Raw genomic sequence first — 22,229 nt, 5'->3', positions numbered from 1 at the left:
ACTCATTTTACAAGGTCCACAAGACCCTGATACCAAAGTCAGAGGACACTACAAGGAAACATAACTACAGGTCAATATACCTGATGAATATTGATGCAAAAATCCTCAACAACCAACTAGCAAACCAATTTCAATAGCATATTAAAAGTTCCAGGGGGGTTGGAGGGAAGATGGCGACGTAGGAGGACGCTGGGCTCACGGCACGTCCTGCTGATCACTTAGATTCCACCTGCACCTGCCTAAAGAACCCAGAAAACTGCCAGAGGATTAGCAGAACGGAGTCTCCAGAGCCAAGCGCAGACGAGAGGCTCACAGAAGAGGGTAGGAAGGGCGGCGAGGTGGTGTGCGCTCCACGGACTGGCGGGAGGGAGCCGGGGCGGAGGGGCGGCTCGCCAAGCAGAGCCCCCGAGTCTGGCTGGCAAAAGCGGAGGGGCCTGATGGAGTGTGTTCCGACAGCAAGCGAGACTTAGCGTCTGGGAAGTCATAAGTTAACAGCTCTGCTCAGAAAGCGGGAAGGCTGGAGGACAAAGGGAGGGAGAGCTGCCGAGCCCCCGGACGACAGAGCTCAGTTTGGAGGGGAACAAAGGCGCTCGCCAGCGCCATCTCCCCCGCCCATCCCCCAGCCAAAATCCCAAAGGGAACCAGTTCCTCCCAGGGAACTTGCTCGCTCCGCGCAAACACCCAACTTGTGCTTCTGCGGAGCCAAACCTCCGGCAGCGGATCTGACTCCCTCCCGCTGCCACAGGGCCCCTCCTGAAGTGGATCACCTAAGGAGAAGCAAGCTAAGCCTGCCCCTCCCGCCCCCGTGCACCTTGCCTACCCACCCCAGCTAATACGCCAGATCCCCAGCACCACAAGCCTGGCAGTGTGCAAGTAGCCCAGACGGGCCACGCCAACCCACAGGGAATCCCGCCCCTAGGAGAGGGGAAGAGAAGGCACACACCAGTCTGACTGTGGCCCCAGCGGTGGGCTGGGGGCAGACATCAGGTCGGACTGCGGCCCCGCCCACCAACTCCAGTTATACACCACAGCACAGGGGAAGTGCCCTGTAGGTCCTCACCACTCCAGGGACTATCCAAAATGACCAAACGGAAGAATTCCCCTCAGAAGAATCTCTAGGAAATAACAACAGCTAATGAACTGATCAAAAAGGATTTAAATAATATAACGGAAAGTGAATTTAGAATAATAGTCATAAAATTAATCGCTGGGCTTGAAAACAGTATAGAGGACAGCAGAGAATCTCTTGCCACAGAGATCAAGGGACTAAGGAACAGTCACGAGGAGCTGAAAAGCGCTCTAAACGAAATGCAAAACAAAATGGAAACGACGACGGCTCGGATTGAAGAGGCAGAGGAGAGAATAGGTGAACTAGAAGATAAAGTTATGGAAAAAGAGGAAGCTGAGAGAAAGAGAGATAAAAAAATCCAGGAGTATGAGGGAAAAATTAGAGAACTAAGTGATACACTAAAAAGAAATAATATACGCATAACTGGTATCCCAGAGGAGGGAGAGAGAGGGAAAGGTGCTGAAGGGGTACTTGTAGAAATTATAGCTGAGAACTTCCCTGAACTGGGGAAGGAAAAAGGCATTGAAATCCAAGAGGCACAGAGAACTCCCTTCAGACGTAACTCGAATCGATCTTCTGCACGACATATCATAGTGAAACTGGCAAAATACAAGGATAAAGAGAAAATTCTGAAAGCAGCAAGGGATAAACATGACCTCACATATAAAGGGAGACCTATAAGACTCGTGACTGATCTCTCCTTTGAAACTTGGCAGGCCAGAAAGGCTTGGCACGATATCTTCAGTGTGCTAAACAGAAAAAATATGCAGCCGAGAATCCTTTATCCAGCAAGTCTGTCATTTAGAATAGAAGGAGAGATAAAGGTCTTCCCAAACAAACAAAAACTGAAGGAATTTGTCACCACTAAACTAGCCCTACAAGAGAGCCTAAGGGGGATCCTGTGAGACAAAGTACCAGAGACATCACTACAAGCATAAAACATACAGACATCACAATGACTCTAAAGCCGTATCTTTCTATAATAACACTGAATGTAAAAGGATTAAATGCGCCAACCAAAAGACATAGGGTATCAGAATGGATAAAAAAACAAGACCCATCTATTTGCTGTCTACAAGAGACTCATTTTAGATCTGAGGACACCTTTAGATTGAGAGTGAGGGGATGGAGAACTATTTATCATGCTACTGGAAGCCAAAAGAAAGCTGGAGTAGCCATACTTATATCAGACAAACTAGACTTTAAATTAAAGGCTGTAACAAGAGATGAAGAAGGGCATTATATAATAATCACAGGGTCTATCCATCAGGAAGCACTAATAATTATAAATGTCTATGCACCGAATACAGGAGCCCGCAAATATATAAAACAATTACTCATAAACATAAGCAACCTTATTGATAAGAATGTGGTCATTGCAGGGGACTTTAACACCCCACTTACAGAAATGGATAGATCATCTAGACACACAGTCAATAAAGAAACAAGGGCCCTGAATGATACATTGGATCAGATGGACTTGACAGATATATTTAGAACTCTGCATCCCAAAGCAACAGAATATACTTTCTTCTCGAGTGCACATGGAACATTCTCCAAGATAGATCATATACTGGGTCACAAAACAGCCCTTCATAAGTTTACAAGAATTGAAATTATACCAAGCATACTTTCAGACCACAATGCTATGAAGCTTGAAATCAACCACAGGAAAAAGTCTGGAAAACCTCCAAAAGCATGGAGGTTAAAGAACACCCTACTAACGAATGAGTGGGTCAACCAGGCAATTAGAGAAGAAATTGAAAAATATATGGAAACAAACGAAAATGAAAATACAACAATCCAAACGCTTTGGGACGCAGCGAAGGCAGTCCTGAGAGGAAAATACATTGCAATCCAGGCCTATCTCAAGAAACAAGAAAAATCCCAAATACAAAATCTAACAGCACACCTAAAGGAACTAGAAGGAGAACAGCAAAGACAGCCTAAACCCAGCAGCAGAAGAGAAATAATAAAGATCAGAGCAGAAATAAACAATATAGAATCTAAAAAAACTGTAGAGCAGATCAATGAAACCAAGAGTTGGTTTTTTGAAAAAATAAACAAAATTGACAAACCTCTAGTCAGGCTTCTCAAAAAGAAAAGGGAGATGACCCAAATAGATAAAATCATGAATGAAAATGGAATTATTACAACCAATCCCTCAGAGATACAAACAATTATCAGGGAATACTATGAAAAATTATATGCCAACAAATTGGACAACCTGGAAGAAATGGACAAATTCCTAAACACCCACACTCTTCCAAAACTCAATCAGGAGGAAATAGAAAGCTTGAACAGACCCATAACCAGTGAAGAAATTGAATCGGTTATCAAAAATCTCCCAACAAATAAGAGTCCAGGACCAGATGGCTTCCCAGGGGAGTTCTACCAGACGTTTAAAGCAGAGATAATACCTATCCTTCTCAAGCTATTCCAAGAAATAGAAAGGGAAGGAAAACTTCCAGACTCATTCTATGAAACCAGTATTACTTTGATTCCTAAACCAGACAGAGACCCAGTAAAAAAAGAGAACTACAGGCCAATATCTCTGATGAATATGGATGCAAAAATTCTCAATAAGATACTAGCAAATCGAATTCAACAGCATATAAAAAGAATTATTCACCATGATCAAGTGGGATTCATTCCTGGGATGCAGGGCTGGTTCAACATTCGCAAATCGATCAACGTGATACATCACATTAACAAAAAACAAGAGAAGAACCATATGATCCTGTCAATCGATGCAGAGAAGGCCTTTAACAAAATCCAGCACCCTTTCTTAATAAAAACCCTTGAGAAAGTCGGGATAGAAGGAACATACTTAAAGATCATAAAAGCCATTTATGAAAAGCCCACAGCTAACATCATCCTCAACAGGGAAAAACTGAGAGCTTTTCCCCTGAGATCAGGAACACGACAGGGATGTCCACTCTCATTGCTGTTGTTTAACATAGTGCTGGAAGTTCTAGCATCAGCAATCAGACAACAAAAGGAAATCAAAGGCATCAAAATTGGCAAAGATGAAGTCAAGCTTTCGCTTTTTGCAGATGACATGATATTATACATGGAAAATCCGATAGACTCCACCAAAAGTCTGCTAGAACTGATACATGAATTCAGCAAAGTTGCAAGATACAAAATCAATGTACAGAAATCAGTTGCATTCTTATACACTAACAATGAAGCAACAGAAAAACAAATAAAGAAACTGATCCCATTCACAATTGCACCAAGAAGCATAAAATACCTAGGAATAAATCTAACCAAAGATGTGAAAGATCTGTATGCTGAAAACTATAGAAAGCTTATGCAGGTAATTGAAGAAGATATAAAGAAATGGAAAGACATTCCCTGCTCATGGATTGGAAGAATAAATATTGTCAAAATGTCAATACTACCCAAAGCTATCTACACATTCAATGCAATCCCAATCAAAATTGCACCAGCATTCTTCTCAAAACTAGAACAAGCAATCCTAAAATTCATATGGAACCACAAAAGGCCCCGAATAGCCAAAGTAATTTTGAAGAAGACCAAAGCAGGAGGCATCACAATCCCAGACTTTAGCCTCTACTACAAAGCTGTAATCATCAAGACAGCATGGTATTGGCATAAAAACAGACACATAGACCAATGGAATAGAATAGAAACCCCAGAACTAGACCCACAAACGTATGGCCAACTAATCTTTGACAAAGCAGGAAAGAACATCCAATGGAAAAAAGACAGTCTCTTTAACAAATGGTGCTGGGAGAACTGGACAGCAACATGCAGAAGGTTGAAACTAGACCACTTTCTCACACCATTCACAAAAATAAACTCAAAATGGATAAAGGACCTGAATGTGAGACAGGAAACCATCAAAACCTTAGAGGAGAAAGCAGGAAAAGACCTCTCTGACCTCAGCCGTAGCAATCTCTTACTCGGCACATCCCCAAAGGCAAGGGAATTAAAAGCAAAAGTGAATTACTGGGACCTTATGAAGATAAAAAGCTTCTGCACAGCAAAGGAAACAACCAACAAAACGAAAAGGCAACCAACGGAATGGGAAAAGATATTTGCAAATGACACATCGGGCAAAGGGCTAGTATCCAAAATCTATAAAGAGCTCATCAAACTCCACACCCGAAAAACAAATAACCCAGTGAAGAAATGGGCAGAAAACATGAATAGACACTTCTCTAAAGAAGACATCCGGATGGCCAACAGGCACATGAAAAGATGTTCAACGTCGCTCCTTATCAGGGAAACACAAATCAATACCACACTCAGATATCACCTCACGCCAGTCAGAGTGGCCAAAATGAAGAAATCAGGAGACTATAGATGCTGGAGAGGATGTGGAGAAACGGGAACCCTCTTGCACTGTTGGTGGGAATGCAAATTGGTGCAGCCGCTCTGGAAAGCAGTGTGGAGGTTCCTCAGAAAATTAAAAATAGACCTACCCTATGACCCAGCAATAGCACTGCTAGGAATTTATCCAAGGGATACAGGAGTACTGATGCATAGGGGCACTTGTACCCCAATGTTTATAGCAGCACTCTCAACAATAGCCAAATTATGGAAAGAGCCTAAATGTCCATCAACTGATGAATGGATAAAGAAATTGTGGTTTATATACACAATGGAATACTACGTGGCAATGAGAAAAAATGAAATATGGCCTTTTGTAGCAACGTGGATGGAACTGGAGAGTATGATGCTAAGTGAAATAAGCCATACAGAGACAGACAGATACCATATGGTTTCACTCTTATGTGGATCCTGAGAAACGTAACAGAAACCCATGGGGGAGGGGAAGGGAAAAAAAAAAAGAGGTTAGAGTGGGAGAGAGTCAAAGCATAAGAGACTGTTAAAAACTGAGAACAAACTGAGGGTTGATGGGGGGTGGGAGGGAGGGGAGGGTGGGTGATGGGTATTGAGGAGGGCACCTTTTGGGATGAGCACTGGGTGTTGTATGGAAACCAGTTTGACAGTAAATTTCATATATTAAAAAATAAAAAGAAAAAAAGAAAAAAAAAGAAAAAGAAGAAAATAAAATAAAAGTTCCATACATCACAATCAAATAAGATTTATCCTTGGGATGTAAGGATGGTCCAACATATGCAAATCAATAAATGTGACAGACCACATTAATAGAATGAAGAATAAAAATTATAGAATCATCTCAATAGTTGCAGAAAGCACCTAAAACTCAGTATCTTTTCATAATGAAAACTCTCAACAAAGTGAGTATAGAAGGAATGTACCTCAACAAAATAAAGGTCATATATAATATGCCCACAACCATATATACTTCTTCATATATAATATGCCCACAACTGTAAAACTCATACTTAAGAGTTACAGCCGAAGCTTTTCCTTTTCCTGAGATTAACAATGGTGCCCACTCTCACCACTTCTATTCAATATATAATGATAAATATAGTAACCAAAATAAATCTGCAAGAAAAAAAAAGGCATCCAAATTGGAAAGGACAAAGTGAAATTATCTGTTTGCAGATGATATGATCTTCTATGTAGAAAAGCCTAAAAATTCCAGAATAAAAGTGTTAGAATAAATGAATTCAGCAAAGTAGCAAAATAAAAGGTCAACAGAAAAATCAGTTGCATTTCTATATACTAGCAATGAACAATCTGAAAAGATTACAAAAGCAATTTCATTTATAAGAGCATAAAAAAATAAAATAAGGAATTAACCTTATTTAAGGTGAAAGATTTCTACAATGAAAGCTACTAAACATTTCTGAAAGAAATTAAAGACCTAAATAAATGGAAATGTATTCCCTGTTCATGGAATGGAAGACTTACTATTGCTAAAATGTCACTATGACCCAAAGCCATCTACAGATTCAATGCAATCCCTATCAAAACCTCAATAATGTTTTTTGCAGAAAAAGAAAAACCCATCCCAAACTTCCTATGGAATCTCAAGGGCCCCTAAAAACCAAAACAAAGAACAAAGCTAGGACTCACTTTCCTGATTTGAAAACAAGCCTACTGTAATCAAAATATCATGGTACTGGCATTTATGGTCAAATGATTTTTGAGTGCCAAGACCATTCAACAAATGGTACTAGGAAAACTGAATACCCACAGGCAAAAAAAAAAAAAAAAAAAAAAAAAAAAAGTTGGATTCCTACTTAACGCCATATACAAAAATTAACTCAACATAAACAAAGACCTAAATGTAAGAGCTAAAACTGTAAAACTCTTAGGAGATAATATAGGTCAAAACCTTCATGACATTAGATTTGGCAATGATTTCTTAGAAATGACACCAAAGGTACAAGTAAAACAATCCTACAATATTCAGCCTCTTATGTCTGGCTGCTTTCACCTGACATGTTTCCAAAATTCACCCATGTTGTAGCATGTATCAATACTTCATTCATTCTATGGCTGACTCCTATCCATTATATGGACACACTACATTTCATTTGTCCATTCATCAGTTGATGGACATTTGGGTGGTTTCCACATTCAGGCTATTGTCAAGAATGTTGTTACCAATATTTGCGTATAAGTTCTTGTAAGGACGTATATTTTCAATTCTCTTGGGTATATACCTAGGAGTGGAATGAGTGGGCAAAATGGTAACTCTGTGGGACCAACACATTGTTTTCCAAAGTGACTATACCATTTACATTCCCATCAGCAGTATATGAGTCCAGTATCTCATCCATACCAACATTTATCTGCCAATGTACAGATATACAAATTATTCCCGTGTACCTATCTTGCATACTGCAATCTTGCTGAACTTGTTTATTAGACCCTTTTTTTTTTAGTGGATTTCTTAGGATTTCCTATACAAGGTCATATCATCTGCAAATACAGTTCTACTTCTTCTTTTCCAATCTGCATGCCTTTTCATTTTTCTTGCCTCATTACTCTGAGCTGTTATCACAAGGTTGAAAAGAAGTGGCAAGAGTGGATATTTTTGTCTTGTTCATGATCTTATGTGGTAAGCATCCAGTCTTTCACCATTACATTAGTTGCAGGTTTTTGTAGATACCTTTTATCAGGTTAAGGAAGTTCCCTTCTATTTCATTTGTTGAGTGTTTTTATTATGAAAGCATGTTGGATTTTGCCAAATGTTTTTTCAGCATCGATGATCACATGGTTTTTATCTTTTATTGATTTTTCTGATGTTAAATTAACGTTGCATGACTGGGATAAATTTCATTTGATCATGGTGCCTAATTCTGTGTACTGATGGATTTGGGTTGCTAGTATTTAGTAGAGGTTTTTCGTATCTATGTTCATGAAGGATATTGGTCTGTGGTTTTCTTCTGGTGTTGTTGTCTGGTTTTAGTATCAAGGTAACGTTGGCTTCGAAATGAGTTGGGAAGTACTATTACTTTTGCGAAGAGTTTGCGAAAAATTGGTATTAATGCTTTAAATGTTTTGGTAGAATTTACTCAAGCCATCTGGGCCTGGACTTTTGTGGATACTCTTGATTACCCATCAAATGCATTCCATATATTCCTGATATAGAGATTTCTGCTATGATGTATATTCTACGTAAGAGGAATAAAAGCTCTAAAGTTAGGCTTTGTTTAGACTATAGTAGTTCAGGAGAGATCAGGTTTTGCCCCCAATAACTCATTAAAAAGCTTACCGTGGATTTCTAGATTTTGCATCATGGTTAAGAGACCAGGACCCTATTTCCTATAGTGCCAGCCATGCTCTGCTTCTTCTCGCCTAGCTTATAGGGCCAGCTTTCCTCCTTGGCTAGGACCTAAAAGGATCTTGGGCTACTAGAAGAAATTAAGGCACTTCTTCTTCTGGGAGAGATTTGTGGAGTTCTGATCTGGTATGTCCCTAAGAGCCCACATCAGACACCCAAAACACTCTGGGTCTGTTTCGTCGTCATCTGAAAAACACAGCTGCACAGAGAAGGACTAAAGGGAGTGGTTGGAGCAGGGATTTCCTTAGACAGGAGGGCCGATGACAATGCACACGCTGAGGCTTTAAATTTTGATTAGATCTGAGAACAGGATGGGGACAGGGCCTTCCTTCCAGCTTCATCTTGTGTAACTTCCCTGTGCGTTTGAAAAGCAGAAGTGGCCTCAAGTCTACCTCCTCAATCTGCTCTCCTCAGCCACAGCCCCCGCTGAGGCCCTGCCCTTGCCCCCTAGGACCATCATCCCAGCCTCCTCTCTGGCCCCATGGCCTCATTTGACCCCAGAAGGATCTCCCCTAAATCTTGCTGGATCTTGTCCCTCAGGGTCACAATCAATCCCTTCACTGTATTTGAGGGCTCTTCAAAATCTGCCCCCACATACTTCTCCCCAGTGCCACTCCCCACTTGTTTTCCCACTCTCCACACTGAATTACTTCTGTTTCCTGAGGAGTGAGGAGGGAAAGCTTTCCAGGTAGAGGTTCGTGTTATGCGCAAAGGGTTGGCGATGTTGAAGCACGTGTAGCTTTGCAGGAACCGAGACGGTTTCTCAGAGAAGAGCAGGTGGTCTCAGAAGGCTTGAACGCTGGTTGCCAAGATGACTGCATCCTTCCCTTTACTCCCAGATCCAAGTGTTACCCAGTCTCAATCTGTCCCCTTGAGAAGCTTCGCTTCCCTTTTTACCCACAACCTCCCCAACCGCACGGTACCTGCTCCAGCTCAAAACTCCTCTCTTGCTTAGACCATATCCTCCAGGTCCTCCCACCCCCTTTAATTCTGATGCTGTCACTTCTTTACCAAAATCCCCGTGGCTGCTTTCAGCTTCCAGGATAAAGTTTACATCTTCGGCTTTCTCCAAATGCTCTATACACTCTGCCATCAGCCTCACCTTATGCTGTTGATGCCTCCACCCGCCTCTAACAGAGCTAAGATGGAACTCGAAGTTTCTCTCTGGACCATGTGTCGGAGACTATTACTGGCAGCCCCCAGTGAACCATACCCTCCAGGTTTTCACTTCTTGCGAGGTCCCTCCCCACACAGACTCTGAGCTCCACCATGTGACTTGTTTTGGTTTGTGATGCGAGCAGAGGTTTGAAAGCGAGTAAACTGGGACTCGTTCTCTTGGAAGCTGCTTTGGAACCATAAGCCATCAGATAAAGAGGTCCAGCCACCCTGGAGAGGTCACAGTGCTGTAACAGGCCTCGGATGAGGTGGTACTCCCAGACATGGGAGTGACAAACTCATCCTGAACATTCCAACTCCAGCAGATACCATATGGAGGAAGCTTCCCACTGACCTGAGCCCAGACTGCAGAATGATGAGGAATACATTTTCATTGTTTTCAATCACCAAGTTCTGCGGGTGGGTTGTTACACAGTAAAATGTAGATGAAACACCACGCAGCATCCATCTGAATGTTCTTTCAACAATTAGTGGTAGACTGCCTACTGAACTTGAACGTTCATCGTGCTGAAAGTGACCACACTGCCCCACCCCCAACTTCATCAATTCTTCATTCAGTCAGTCCTTCAAATATTTACACCCCAGGAAAGGTACATTTGTGTTGAGTGCAGTGTGGGGCCTGAATGTAAGCCACAGACCCTTCCCTTATGAAACCAACGTAAGTCAAAAACGGGTGGAGCGGTTTCCTTCACCCTCATCCCCCAGGGCGCAGTCGGGCCTAACAGTAGGGACTCCGTAACACGAGGGCTGAGCTGGTGAAATCGCTCTGCCACCCAGTGCCAATTTCCCGTCCACCCTGCTGAGCAAAATTTCACTCAGTATCGCGTCCTCTGTGAAACCTGACACGTACCGCCATCCACTAAGTCTCCCGTTCCTCTCTCCGGGGCTCTGTGGCCCCTGCATCAGTTAGAATTTGGTGACCTGCAAGTGAGTGATGAAACCCCAAATGAACAGTGACTCAAACAGTTTAACTCCCCCAAGTAACCCACACTGGTGTGGGCTGTCACAGCATCAGGGACCCAGGCTCCTCTTGTTCTGCTACCTTGCTGGGCTTACTGGCCTGAGATGGCTGCTCCCACTCCAGTCATCTGATCTACAGTCTAAAATGCAGGAAGGAGGAAAGGCAGTGGGTGCATAGCTCCTCCTGGGGAACACTTCCTAGAAGCTGCACACACCGCTTCTGTTCACATGTTATCGGGCAGAATTTAGTCACAATGCCACTTCGAATGTCAAGAGACCTGGAAAACGCCTTGAATCCAGGCAGACGTGCCCAGCTACAAAGCAGAGTGTCTCTATTAGTGAAGAAATGGGAAGAACTGGTATTGAGGGACAACGGGCTCCATCCTGCCAGTACCCTTCCCATTCATTCCCTGTGACAGCCCTGGGGCTTCCTCAGCAGCAGGGCCTGACCCACAGGGGGCTCTCCAGCAAGGCATAGCTTCTCACGTGCTACGCGCGGTTACCCACTTGACATATATGAACTTACTTAGTCTTCACACTGCAATCTCGACTCTACCGTTTTCCCCATTTTACAAAGTACAAAACTGAGCTTGGGGAAACTGGGTAACCTACTCAATCAAGGTCACACAGCCATTTCTAAAAGAACTGGGATCTGGACCCAGGCAGTCTGGCTCCAAGGCACCTGCTATGAACCACCACATACTTGGCTGATGTCTGTGAGACCAAGCTGCAGCCAGGCCTGTGCTGGCCAGAGACACCTCATGGACCCTCTCTACCCTGCAGGCCAGCTACACTCCTGGTGGTTCCCCAGAGAAATCCCAAGCCCAATAATTAGGTCTTCCCCAAAGAGAGTGGGAGAAAGCATGGCCTTGGTGTGGCACCCTTCCTCCATGCTAGTGACTAAAACCAGAGGACCAGCTATTTCTAGACCTTTATTTCTCTGTGAAAAGGGAAAAAAGGAACAAAATAAAAACGGCACAGTCGACACACAAAAAAACCACTGAAGGGGGTGGGGAGAGGAAGGGAGAAAGGAGGTGGAGAAGATGGGGTAGGGGGTCCCCATTACAGCAGCCGGAGCCAGTGACCCTGGACACTCACATCTCTGTGGATGAAAGTGGCCCCTTCCTCCCAGGGTCACTGCCCTGTCCCACCTTGTGCTCCCCAAGCCCCTCGGGAGGTGGACAGCAAGAAGTCGGATTCCCAGGCTGGGGAGAGGAAGAACCGTGCTGAGGGAAGGGGCCTGGGGTCAGACCATGCACAGGGAGTGACAGCCAAAGGCCCCCCACCGTCTCCCTGAGGGAGGGACTTGGGGGGGAGGGTGAACACCAGAGGCCGGCGTTGGCTCCTCTTCCAGCATCAGGCGAGAGACAGAACTGGGGGAACAGGAACAGGAGGGAGTCAGAACCACAGCCAGCCCTTTGCCCCCAGCTGCTCTGCATCTCTCCCTCCCAGGAGCTGCTGTTCTCAGGCCTAGGCTCGTCCTTGTACACCACCCTCCCACCGGGGTGTCTGAGTTCACGCCTTACCAGTCAGAGCCTCCTGGGCGAAGTACTTGACATCCACATCCTGGTCCTGGGTCAGCTTCTCTAGGATGGGCTTGACTTCACTCTGCAGTGTGCTGGAAGGAGAAAGGAAAGGCGAGGAAAGGGGTGAGGCAAGCTAGGCTGGGGGCGTGAGGGAGGCAGAGGGTTTCTGGGCAAGGAGGGGTTCAGATACAGACACGCACGTGTGCCCAGAGATGAAATGACTTTGCGGGCTGGAAGTCTAACAAACTAGGACAGAGGTCTTGGGGGTCCAGAACAGACAAAGGGAGGTCAGTCTGGGAAAGTGGGGCAGAGAATCACAGGACCCACAAGTCTCAGAGGCTCAGCAAATGGATGTCTTCATTTAACATGTTTACTGAGGCCTACTATGCATTAGGTGTGAGCAGAGTGGTAAATCCGACACCTGAGCCTTGCCCGTGGCAAGGGCTTGGGCGAGGAGGAAGACACAGACCAAACTGACGATAATTAACAGAGACATATCAAGTGCTGAAGGAGAAGTACCTGGCCCAATAGGAGCCAAGGGGGAGGTATCTACTCTCCAGTAAGGGCCCCTGGGAAATGCACCCACACGGCAAGTCAAGTGTTTGGGGAAATGAAGGCATGTCCCCTTCCAGTTAACAGAACCGTTCCTTTGCCCCACACAACTACCATTCTCTCTTCTATCATCTAGATCTGTTTTGCCTATTTTTGAACTTGACAGAAGTGGAATCACAGGCTGTTTCCCAGCGTCCGGCTTCTCACTCAACATGACGCTGGTGAGAATCACCTGTGTTAAGTAGAGCAGACGTCTTCATTGCTCAATACGGTCTCGCACAGTATGAACAAACCACGATTTTATCCACTGCACTGCCGGTGGGCACTTGGGAGTGTTTCCATTCCGTGGCTAATATGAATAAAGCTACCACGAACGTCCTTTTGCTACAAATAAGCACTCGTTTCTCCAGGAATGGAAGTGCTGTGCTGGCTCACAGTGTACTTACACTTAGCTCCACTAGATTCTACCAGTTTTCAGAGTGACTGCACCTATATGCCACTCACGGCCTCACCTGCTGTGTATGAGAGTTCCAGCCATTCTACAAACGCCGAATGACCCCGAATTTTTTTCAGGTTAAGCCATTCTGGGGTGTATTTTCATTTGCAATTTCCTGATGGCTGATGATGTTGAGCACCCTGTCACATATTAATGGCTACAAGGAGATCTTCTTTCAGAAGTGCGTCTTCAAGTCGGTTTCGCCCACATCTTTCTTGGGGGTTTGTCTTATTGATTAGTAGGAAAGTAGTCTGGATGAGTCCATCCTTAGTCAGAAATAGGTATTACCCCCAATGCTCCCAATCAGTGGCTTGCCATTTTACTCTCATAATGTGTTTCTTTTCTTTGAGAGAGAGGGGGCATGGGCAGTGGGGGAGGGGGAGAGGGAGAGGGAGAGACTCTTAGGCAGGTTCCACACCCAGTGCAGAGCCCGACATGGGACTGGATCTCACGACCCTGAGATCATGACCTGAGCCAAAGTCAACAGTTGGACGCTTAACCAACTGAGCCACCCAGGGGCCCCTCATAATGTTCTCTTTCAATGAAGTTCTTTTCAATCAAGAACTCACCAACCTTTTCCCCTGGTGAGCTATTTAACAAATCTGAGCAATTTAATAAATCTTTGTTAACTCTTAAAGATCTTGTCCCAAATTTTCTTCTAAAATCTTTTTTATTTTTCTGATTATGGTCGATTATCTCTAATTCGCTTACACACTGAAGTGGGAACCCGCCCCCCGCCCCCCCATGCATATCCAACTGACTGGGCTGTCTATGAAAATACCTACATTTCACTCCTCAACTGCAGTAGCACCTACTGTTATATACACACAGGTCTGTTTCTGTGCCCTTGATTCTGGGTCATTGGGCTATATTATTGTGCCAACACCTCACTTTTTAATTACCATGGTATCATAAGTCTTGGTATCTGGTTTTAGAAGTCTTCCAACTTTTTTCTTTTTTGGGACCACTTTTGCTACTCCAGATCTTTTCGTTTCTGTTAATTCCAGAATCAACTTGTCAATTTTTCAATAAAGAACCTGCTAAGATTGACTGAGATTATACTGAATCTATACATAAATTTGGGGAACAATTCCATCCAAGAATATTAAGTGAATCTTTAATTTCTCAAAGCAATGTTCTATAGTTTTCACTAAAAATGTTCTACATCTTTTATTAAATTTATTCCTTGGTATCTGATGGGTTTGATGCAATAATACACATACACACACATTCAAAAATAATTAAAACTTGCTAATTTCATTTTCTTCCCTGTTGCTACCAGTATATACACAAGTGTCATCCTACTGCCTCCCTCCCACTATGAGGTGGGCCATGGGAATTCTCATTCCACATCTGAGGAAACTAAGACCTTGGGAAGATGAAGAGACCGGCCAGGCTTACACAGCAAGAGCCACACTGGGTCTCCAACCCTAGGCTCCAACTTCAAAGGTCAAAGATTAAGATGCCTAGAATCAGCCCCGCCGGTGTATGAAGGAGGGTCCAGACCTCACCTGTTGTCCAGGATAGGCCCTATCTTCTGTAGGGACTTGGCCACATTGAAGCGGACATTGGCGACAGGATCCCCAGCCATACGCAGAACTGTAGGCAGCATGTGCTTGGTGGTAATGTCCTGCCCACAGACCTCAGACAGCACCTGGGGGCGGTGAGTGACAGAGAGGTGATTACACAAAGCTCATGGCTAACTCCCGTTTCCTCCTTCCTCTGAGCAGGCCACCTCAGTGATCACCACGCCTGAGCGTGTCGCTGAGCAACATGGGGGCCTCTGAGCCCAGGTTCACTCACTCTGGAACAGTTTATTCTCCTGAGGCTGCCATCTCTACTAACGCCCTCCTAACACCTTAATACCACTGTCTCCCTATCCTGGAAACCCTCAGCTCAGACTGTCCTGGTCCCATCTGCCCATCCTCAGACTTCCCTTTATCTTCTGGGGATGGGCCTGGATTCCTAACCCCAGGATGCTTTCCTTAGTGTGACAGCTTCCAAAGTGAGATGCGGGAAGAAATCATCAGAACACTCAGTTATATTTATATGTTGTTAAATTCTATCTTTTAATTTCTAGCTATGTGGATGGTTTATTTAAGTGACTAGAAAGGAGCCCTTGCTCCACGTAACACAACTGTTCTAAGCCCTGTGCGTGTATGGCCAGATTAATCTTTACAACCTCCTGAGTAAGGTATCGTGATTAACAGGATGAGTGCTTTATTGGTAAGGAAACTGAAACACTGAGCAGTTGGGAAATGTCCCAAGGCCTATGACTAATCTATGGCAGAACTAGAATTAATGAGTAGGTCTGACTCTAGAGCTTGCACACATAAACAATGTATCATATGTAAATATACACATATACTTTATAGACAACAAGAGGGATGCTCCGAAAGGTTTGGCAGTCACTGCTCAGCAGGCCAAACCTCCCCAGTCCTGGGTTTCCCCCATGCAGGTCCCTACCCCTGGCCTGTAGTTCCCCAGGGACCCATCCCTGCCCTCCTCCCTGCCCCCAACTCTACCACATCCCCACTCCCGAGCCAGATGTCTTCCCAAGGACCCCGGCCATCCCTCCTCTCCCAGGTACGCTCAGTTCCCTGGGGGACAGGCCAGCGGGCAGGTGGGGGCACTCACATTGATGCAGAAGAGTGTAGTCATGCGGTGCAGGTAGTTGGGGTCCCCAGACATGGCTAAGACCTTGGGGATGATAGTGGCATGGGCCCACTCCTTCCCAAACTTCTCCACCAGCTTCTTCAGGTTGCTGGTGGCCGCCTCACGGATGGCATAGACTGCAAAAGGGCGGGGATTCAGAAGGTGAAGGGCTGAGCGGGCAGGGAGCAGTCCCTCGCTACTGCTGACCAGGCAGCCCTGGGTGCCGGGCTGCAGGTGAAGCAAAGCCTGTGCTACTTGCTACAGTGCGGTTCCTTTTCGTACAGTATCTTCCCAACAGCTCCAAGACACAGCTTCCACTACTGACCTTTTTACAGATGGGTAAACTGATATGCCTAAGCAAATTATTTAGTAACTAATACTTGGAATGGCAGTGAAACAAACACTTTTACCTCGGTGAAAACAATGAGCAGTTCTCACCCGTTTCACAGAGGAGTGTGCTCGGAGTTTCCACAGCCAGGGGCAGGATTCCAGCCCGAGTTACCTGCCCAGCCGCCCTGGCACTCTCTACACTGCACCGGGCCAGGCCGCCCCTGGGTGATCTGCTCTGTTTCCCTTCCCACCCTGCCCTTATCCAGGATTCTAAAAAGGGAGCTGGTCCACATAAGCGGCAGATGGCCTGGGGCAGTGACTCCACACCCCTGCAAGCCCCAGTCAATGCCGAGTCCATCCTTCCTGGAGCGCCAACATCCTCCCCCACCTGCCGGAGGGACTCACCATGATCCACAAGCCATGCCATGCACAAGGAGTTGAGCTTCTCATCAAAAAACTCTACCCCCTGCAGGAGAAAAAAAAGAGAAGGAATCAAAGGAGACTGGGGAGTTTCCAGTGAAACACAGGGAAACACACCCACCCAAACACATCGGATACTCCTCAGCTTCCCCTGGGGGACTCCCTTCCCTTCTCTGTTCTAGCTGAAGTCTCTTCACCTTTACAGCCCCATTTCCCATGCCCCTTCGTCCTACTCCCCAGACAGCCCTCGGGGGCCTTGGTGACACTGTGAGAGCCCTGGACACGCTGAACACAACACGGCCTGACTCCAGGCCGCCTCACTCACCAGCTGTCCGGCTAGCAGGGGCATATACTCGATGATGGCCAGCCGCACCCGCCACTTGGCGTCTTCGGCCAGCTCCACGATGGCGGGCAGCAGGGACTGGGACAGCTGTCGGATGCCAATGACCTCGTTCACGCAGTCCAGGTTGGAGATAATGTTCAGCCTCACCTCCGGGCACTGAAGGGAGGATGGGGGTCTAAGAGGATGCACCTGGCCCAGAAGACAGCTCACAGAGCCGCACAGCATCAACTCCCTAGAAGCCACACCACCTCCCGAGGGCCTGCTACTGCCCTGTCCAGCTCCTCCTCAGCAAGCACATTACGTGAGCAGCTTTTTGAATCTCACCACAGAGCATAAGAGATGCTTAGCTGTTCTGAAGAACTGGCAGCAATCACTGCAAAAATATGGTGCTCTGGAAAGAACAGACGTGATAACATTCCCATTCTGCTGTGCGGCAGCTGTGAGCCTGGCAGCAAGGGACAGGGCCTCCCTGGATACTAATCTGTGACAGGGAAACATACATCTTGCCTCGAGGGTGGTTGAGACCATTAAAGTGCCTGCTGGTGTCTGATCCACAAGAGGCGTGATGTGCGGGAGCTCATTAGTATCACTTCTATGACTTCTATTCTTCCCGCTAGTCTTTGAGCTCTGTAAGGAGGAAGTCTCATTCATCCTTATGTCTCCAGGACCCGGCAGAGTCTCTGGCCCTTAGCAGGCACTCAATACACTTCTGCTGAAGGAATGCACTTTCAGCTGCCTGTTGACTACCGATATTATGAGCGCTGACTTACTATATAAGTACATGCACATATACATTATAAGATACACAGACACATGTACCCCACCAACTTCCCTAAAGGAGGAGAACAACTTAAAAGAAAAGGCACAGAAACACAGTTCTTGTTAATCAAAACAGAAGCAAAAATGAACTACTTAGACTTCATCGAGACAAAAGTCTGCACAGCAAAGGAAACAGTCAACAAAACTAAAAGGCAGCCTGTAGAATGAGAGAAGATATTTGCAAATGATATATCAGATAAAGGGTTAGGATCCAAAATCTATTAAGAACTTATCAAGCCCAAAACCCAAAGAACAAATAATCCAGTGAAGAAATGGGCAGAAGACATGAAGAGACACTTTTCTAAAGAAGACATCCAGGTGGCCAATAGACACACAAAAAGATGCTCAACAGCACTCATCATCAGGGAAATACAAATCAAAACCACGATGAGATACCACCTCACACCTGTCAGAATGGCTCACGTTAACAACATAAGAAACAGATGTTGGCGAGGATGCGGAAAAAAGGGAACCCTCTCGCGCTGTTGGTGGAAATGCAAGCTGGTGCAGCCACTGTGGAGAACAGTATGGAGGTTCCTCAAAAAGTTACAAATAGAACTACCCCATGACCCAGCAATTGGCACTACTAGGTATTTATCCAAAATATACAAAAATACAGATTCGAAGGGGTGTACGCACCCCGATGTTTACGGCAACATTGTCAACAATAGCCAAAGTATGGAAAGAGCTCAAATGTCCATTAACTGATGGAAGGATAAAGAAGATGTGGCATATAAATATAGATGGAATATTACTTGGCCATGAAAAAGAATGAAATCTGGCCATTTGCAACAATGTGGATGGAGCTAGAGTGTATTATGCTAAGTGAAAGAAGTTAGTCAAGAGAAAGACAAATACCGTACCATTTCACTTATATGTGGAATTTAAGAAACAAAACAGAGGGGGGTGCCAGGATGACTCAGTTGGTTAAATGTCCAACTGTGGCTCAGGTCATTATCTCATGGTTTGTGAGTTCGAGCCCCATGTCAGGCTCTGTGCTGACAGCTCAGAGCCTGGAGCCGGCTACAGATTGTGTCTCCTTCTCTCTCTGCCCGTCCCCAACTCATGCTGTGTGTGTGTCTCTCTCTCTCAAAAATAGACAAATGTTACAAAAAATTAAAAAAACAAAAACAAAGATGAACATATGGGAGGGAAGAAAAGAGAGAGGGAAACAAACCATGAGAGACTCAAACTGAGGGTTGATGGAAAGAGGTCGGTGGGGTGATGGGCACCTGTGATGAGCACCAGGTGCCATATGCAAGTGATGAATCAATGCATTGTATTCCTGAAACTAATGTTGCACTATATGTTAACTAACTAGAATTTATATAGAAATCTGAAAAGAAAAAAAATTTGCAACTTTAAAAAACAAAAACAAAAAACAGAAGCCCTACTGGAACCTTGTTCCAAATCGTATGTTCCCAGATGGCAGTCGTCACAAGTAGTTCTTTGTAACCTGAACCAAGGAAGAAACGAATCAACGAACCAAGTAAACAAGTACGCAGTGCCACAATGGGTTTAACTCCGCAGATCCAGGTCGATCCAGATCCAATTAGGCATGTTCCAAACAAGGGTTGGGCCCCTGACCAGCTCCTGGGAGAATATCCTGTCTGATGAGAGCGTCTTTGTGGTCACCTGGGAAGCTTGGGCCATGCCGGACAGACAACTCTAACAACATGACTTACAGGGAGGGCCGTGGGCCATGAGGTACCAACTTGACCTCTGGAGGGGCTGGATACAGAGTAACTGAGGTCAGCCATGCAGGCAGCTCCATTCCTTGGCTATGTGACCAACCCCTCTATAAAATCCCTGGAAACCAAGGCTCAGTGAGCTTCCTTGGTTGGCAACATGCGGTCACACGTCACTTGTGGGAGATTTAAGTGCCGTCCACAGGACTGCAAGGAGAGGACATCTGAGGGCTCGTGCCGGGTCTCCTGTGCACCTGTTCCCTCACTGACTTTATCCATTCACTTTGATCAACAGCAACCACAAGTGTGACAGCTCTTCTGGGCAGAGGGCTGTTCTAGCCTATCGCTGACCCTGAGCATGGAGGTGGGGACGTAGACGCAGCGGCCGTGACGGGTACGGCCACTACTGTGAGGACAGCATGGCTTGGCCGGCACCTCCAGAGTAGAATCCCCTGAGGCCCTGCCTACGAGCACATCTTTTCTTTATCAAACACTGTAAGGTCTCATTTAGGAACAGAAGACAGCCAGTTTCTGGCCGGCCAGTCCAACGGCTAAAGAACTCTCAGAACCAACACCATTTCCCTCCCTACAAGGTATTAATTCAGTTCTTTCTAGAGCCAAGGATGCTGAGGAAGGAACTATTCCAGTGCTGTCCACCCTGTTGCTGTCCTTCTCCTGTGACGGTTGTCTAAAAGCCTGAACTTACATGAGAGACTATACCTGTTCTTCTTTCTTTTCCTAAGAAAGATTCCCGGAGCGGGAGCTGCCCTGTCTGCCATCCTAACCCCAGGTTAGAAAAGCGCGTTAGTGTAGACGTGCATGAGTCACAGTCTACTCCAGGGGAAAGTAATGAGGATGATTCAAGTCAACTGAGCGGACCAAGATGCAGTCAGAGTCAGGGCTGGGAAGGGAGAGGAGAGAGCCTTGTGCATTTCCCCACTTGGAATGAAGGCATCTGTAACACCCAAAAGAGAGGGAAATTTCTTCTTTGAATAAATTGAAAACTAACTGGATTGACGGCTCATTTGAATAAAAGACATTTGAAATGCATATAAAACCACTGTGATGGCCTTCCCGTACTGAGCAGAGACCCATGTGAGGAGTCTGGCCTCAGTTTTCAAACACGATGAAAAATTAGGGGAGTTAGCACTTATCCAGGGATGTGAACGGAAATATCCTCACAGTGATGGGCCAATTTCCTTTCTCCGAAGGTTAGCCATACACAATTCTAAGGATGGAAAAATACGGTGTGTGCCTACTTGGGAGTCTCACCTCTGGAGACAAGGAAGAAATGGGCCCCCAACAAAGCACACCGTCTAACTGGCTTTGGGCTCTGCAGCAGCACAGGAGCCGAGCTAAGCCTCATCTGTCAACAGGCTTCCTTCCCCCGGCTGCCACGTCATTCCCTGATGTGGGGCACCTGCCATCTCAGAAAGCCCAGAAGAACAACTCCGGGCCACAGCTCAAGAGCAACCCTCGCTGGGGCATCCGAAAAGGTCAGGTACAATTCTGAGACTCTGGGGCATCCGAAAAGGTCAGGTACAATTCTGAGACTCCGTGTCAGCCAGAGACCAGAGACAAGAGAGGCCTTTCTCAGGTGAAGGCTTTCCCACAGACACCACTTACCCTCGGAGATGGCAAACAACTATTTCCTTGTTAAAACACAAGCAAACAAAAAAACAAGGTGTAGAAATGAACCAATAAACCAAGTGAGTGTGTGCAGTGAAGGGTTAACTCAGCAGGTCTGGACTGTACAGGGCTAGCGCCTGCCCAGGTCCTGGGAGGGCATCTCTGAGCCCCTGCTGCACAAGCCAGTGTCCTGAACACAAGAGAAGATACAAATACGATGGCTTAAACCATTTAAAAACCTCTGTTTAGGCATACCCAGAAAAAGGCCCTTTTTATTTGGGTAAGTTTATAAATCTTATCAAGTATGAAATGTAAAGTTTACAGGTCTAGAATTGAAATTCCAGACACAAGCCAGATGAGTATCGCACACCAAGAAAGCCACGATGGGTCAGGGCACCTGGATGGTTCAGTCGGTTTTAAGAGTCTGACTCAGTCTCAGCTCAGGCCATGATCTCACAGTTGGTGGGTTCGAGCCCCATGTTGGTCTGTTAGTGCAGAGTCTGCTTGGGATTCTCATTCATGCTCTCTCCCTCCCTCTCAAAATTAAATAGATATTTAAAAAAAATAAAAAGGAAAAAGACAAGGAAAACCATGATGGGTCTTGTCTTCTTTGCAGGAGAAGCTGCCCTGGGGCGCACTACGGCTGCAGGAACAGGACCATCACGTAGCGCTTGCTGAAGGCGAAGCCGGTGCAGAAACCGGCCCTAGCTGTGGCACTGCTGTAGCACATGTGGGCTCACCTCCACACGCAAGCTGAATGTGGAGCTCCCTTTGATGCCAGGAAGCAAAATGCTCCTCGAGACCCTGGTGAGGTGTTAAAAGGACACAGAAGCCAACGCTCACCAGCCAAGCTGTCTCCACTTA

The 22,229-nt window shown here is 45.7% G+C and overlaps 1 protein-coding gene across 1 annotated transcript in view; it reads right to left on the bottom strand.

Annotated features, from left to right (window-relative positions):
- Window positions 1-11,826: 11,826 nt before the first annotated feature.
- PPP2R1A (protein phosphatase 2 scaffold subunit Aalpha) overlaps window positions 11,827-22,229 on the bottom strand; it is a 37,972-nt gene continuing 27,569 nt past the window's right edge. The window contains exons 10-15 of the mRNA XM_019425401.2: window positions 17,212-17,385; window positions 16,872-16,932; window positions 16,119-16,273; window positions 14,993-15,135; window positions 12,434-12,525; window positions 11,827-12,280 (exon numbers count right to left, since the gene is read on the bottom strand). Of these exons, the coding sequence (XP_019280946.1) occupies window positions 12,264-12,280; window positions 12,434-12,525; window positions 14,993-15,135; window positions 16,119-16,273; window positions 16,872-16,932; window positions 17,212-17,385 (642 nt within the window). The 3' untranslated portion in view covers window positions 11,827-12,263. The remainder of the gene's footprint in view (window positions 12,281-12,433; window positions 12,526-14,992; window positions 15,136-16,118; window positions 16,274-16,871; window positions 16,933-17,211; window positions 17,386-22,229) is intronic.

This window comes from Panthera pardus, unplaced genomic scaffold (assembly GCF_024362965.1).
Source record: "Panthera pardus isolate Hobbes unplaced genomic scaffold, ASM2436296v1 HiC_scaffold_18, whole genome shotgun sequence".
Classification (NCBI taxonomy): Eukaryota; Metazoa; Chordata; class Mammalia; order Carnivora; family Felidae; genus Panthera; species Panthera pardus.
Note: the sequence above shows the minus strand (reverse complement) of the source record. Positions and strands in the feature narration are given on the sequence as shown.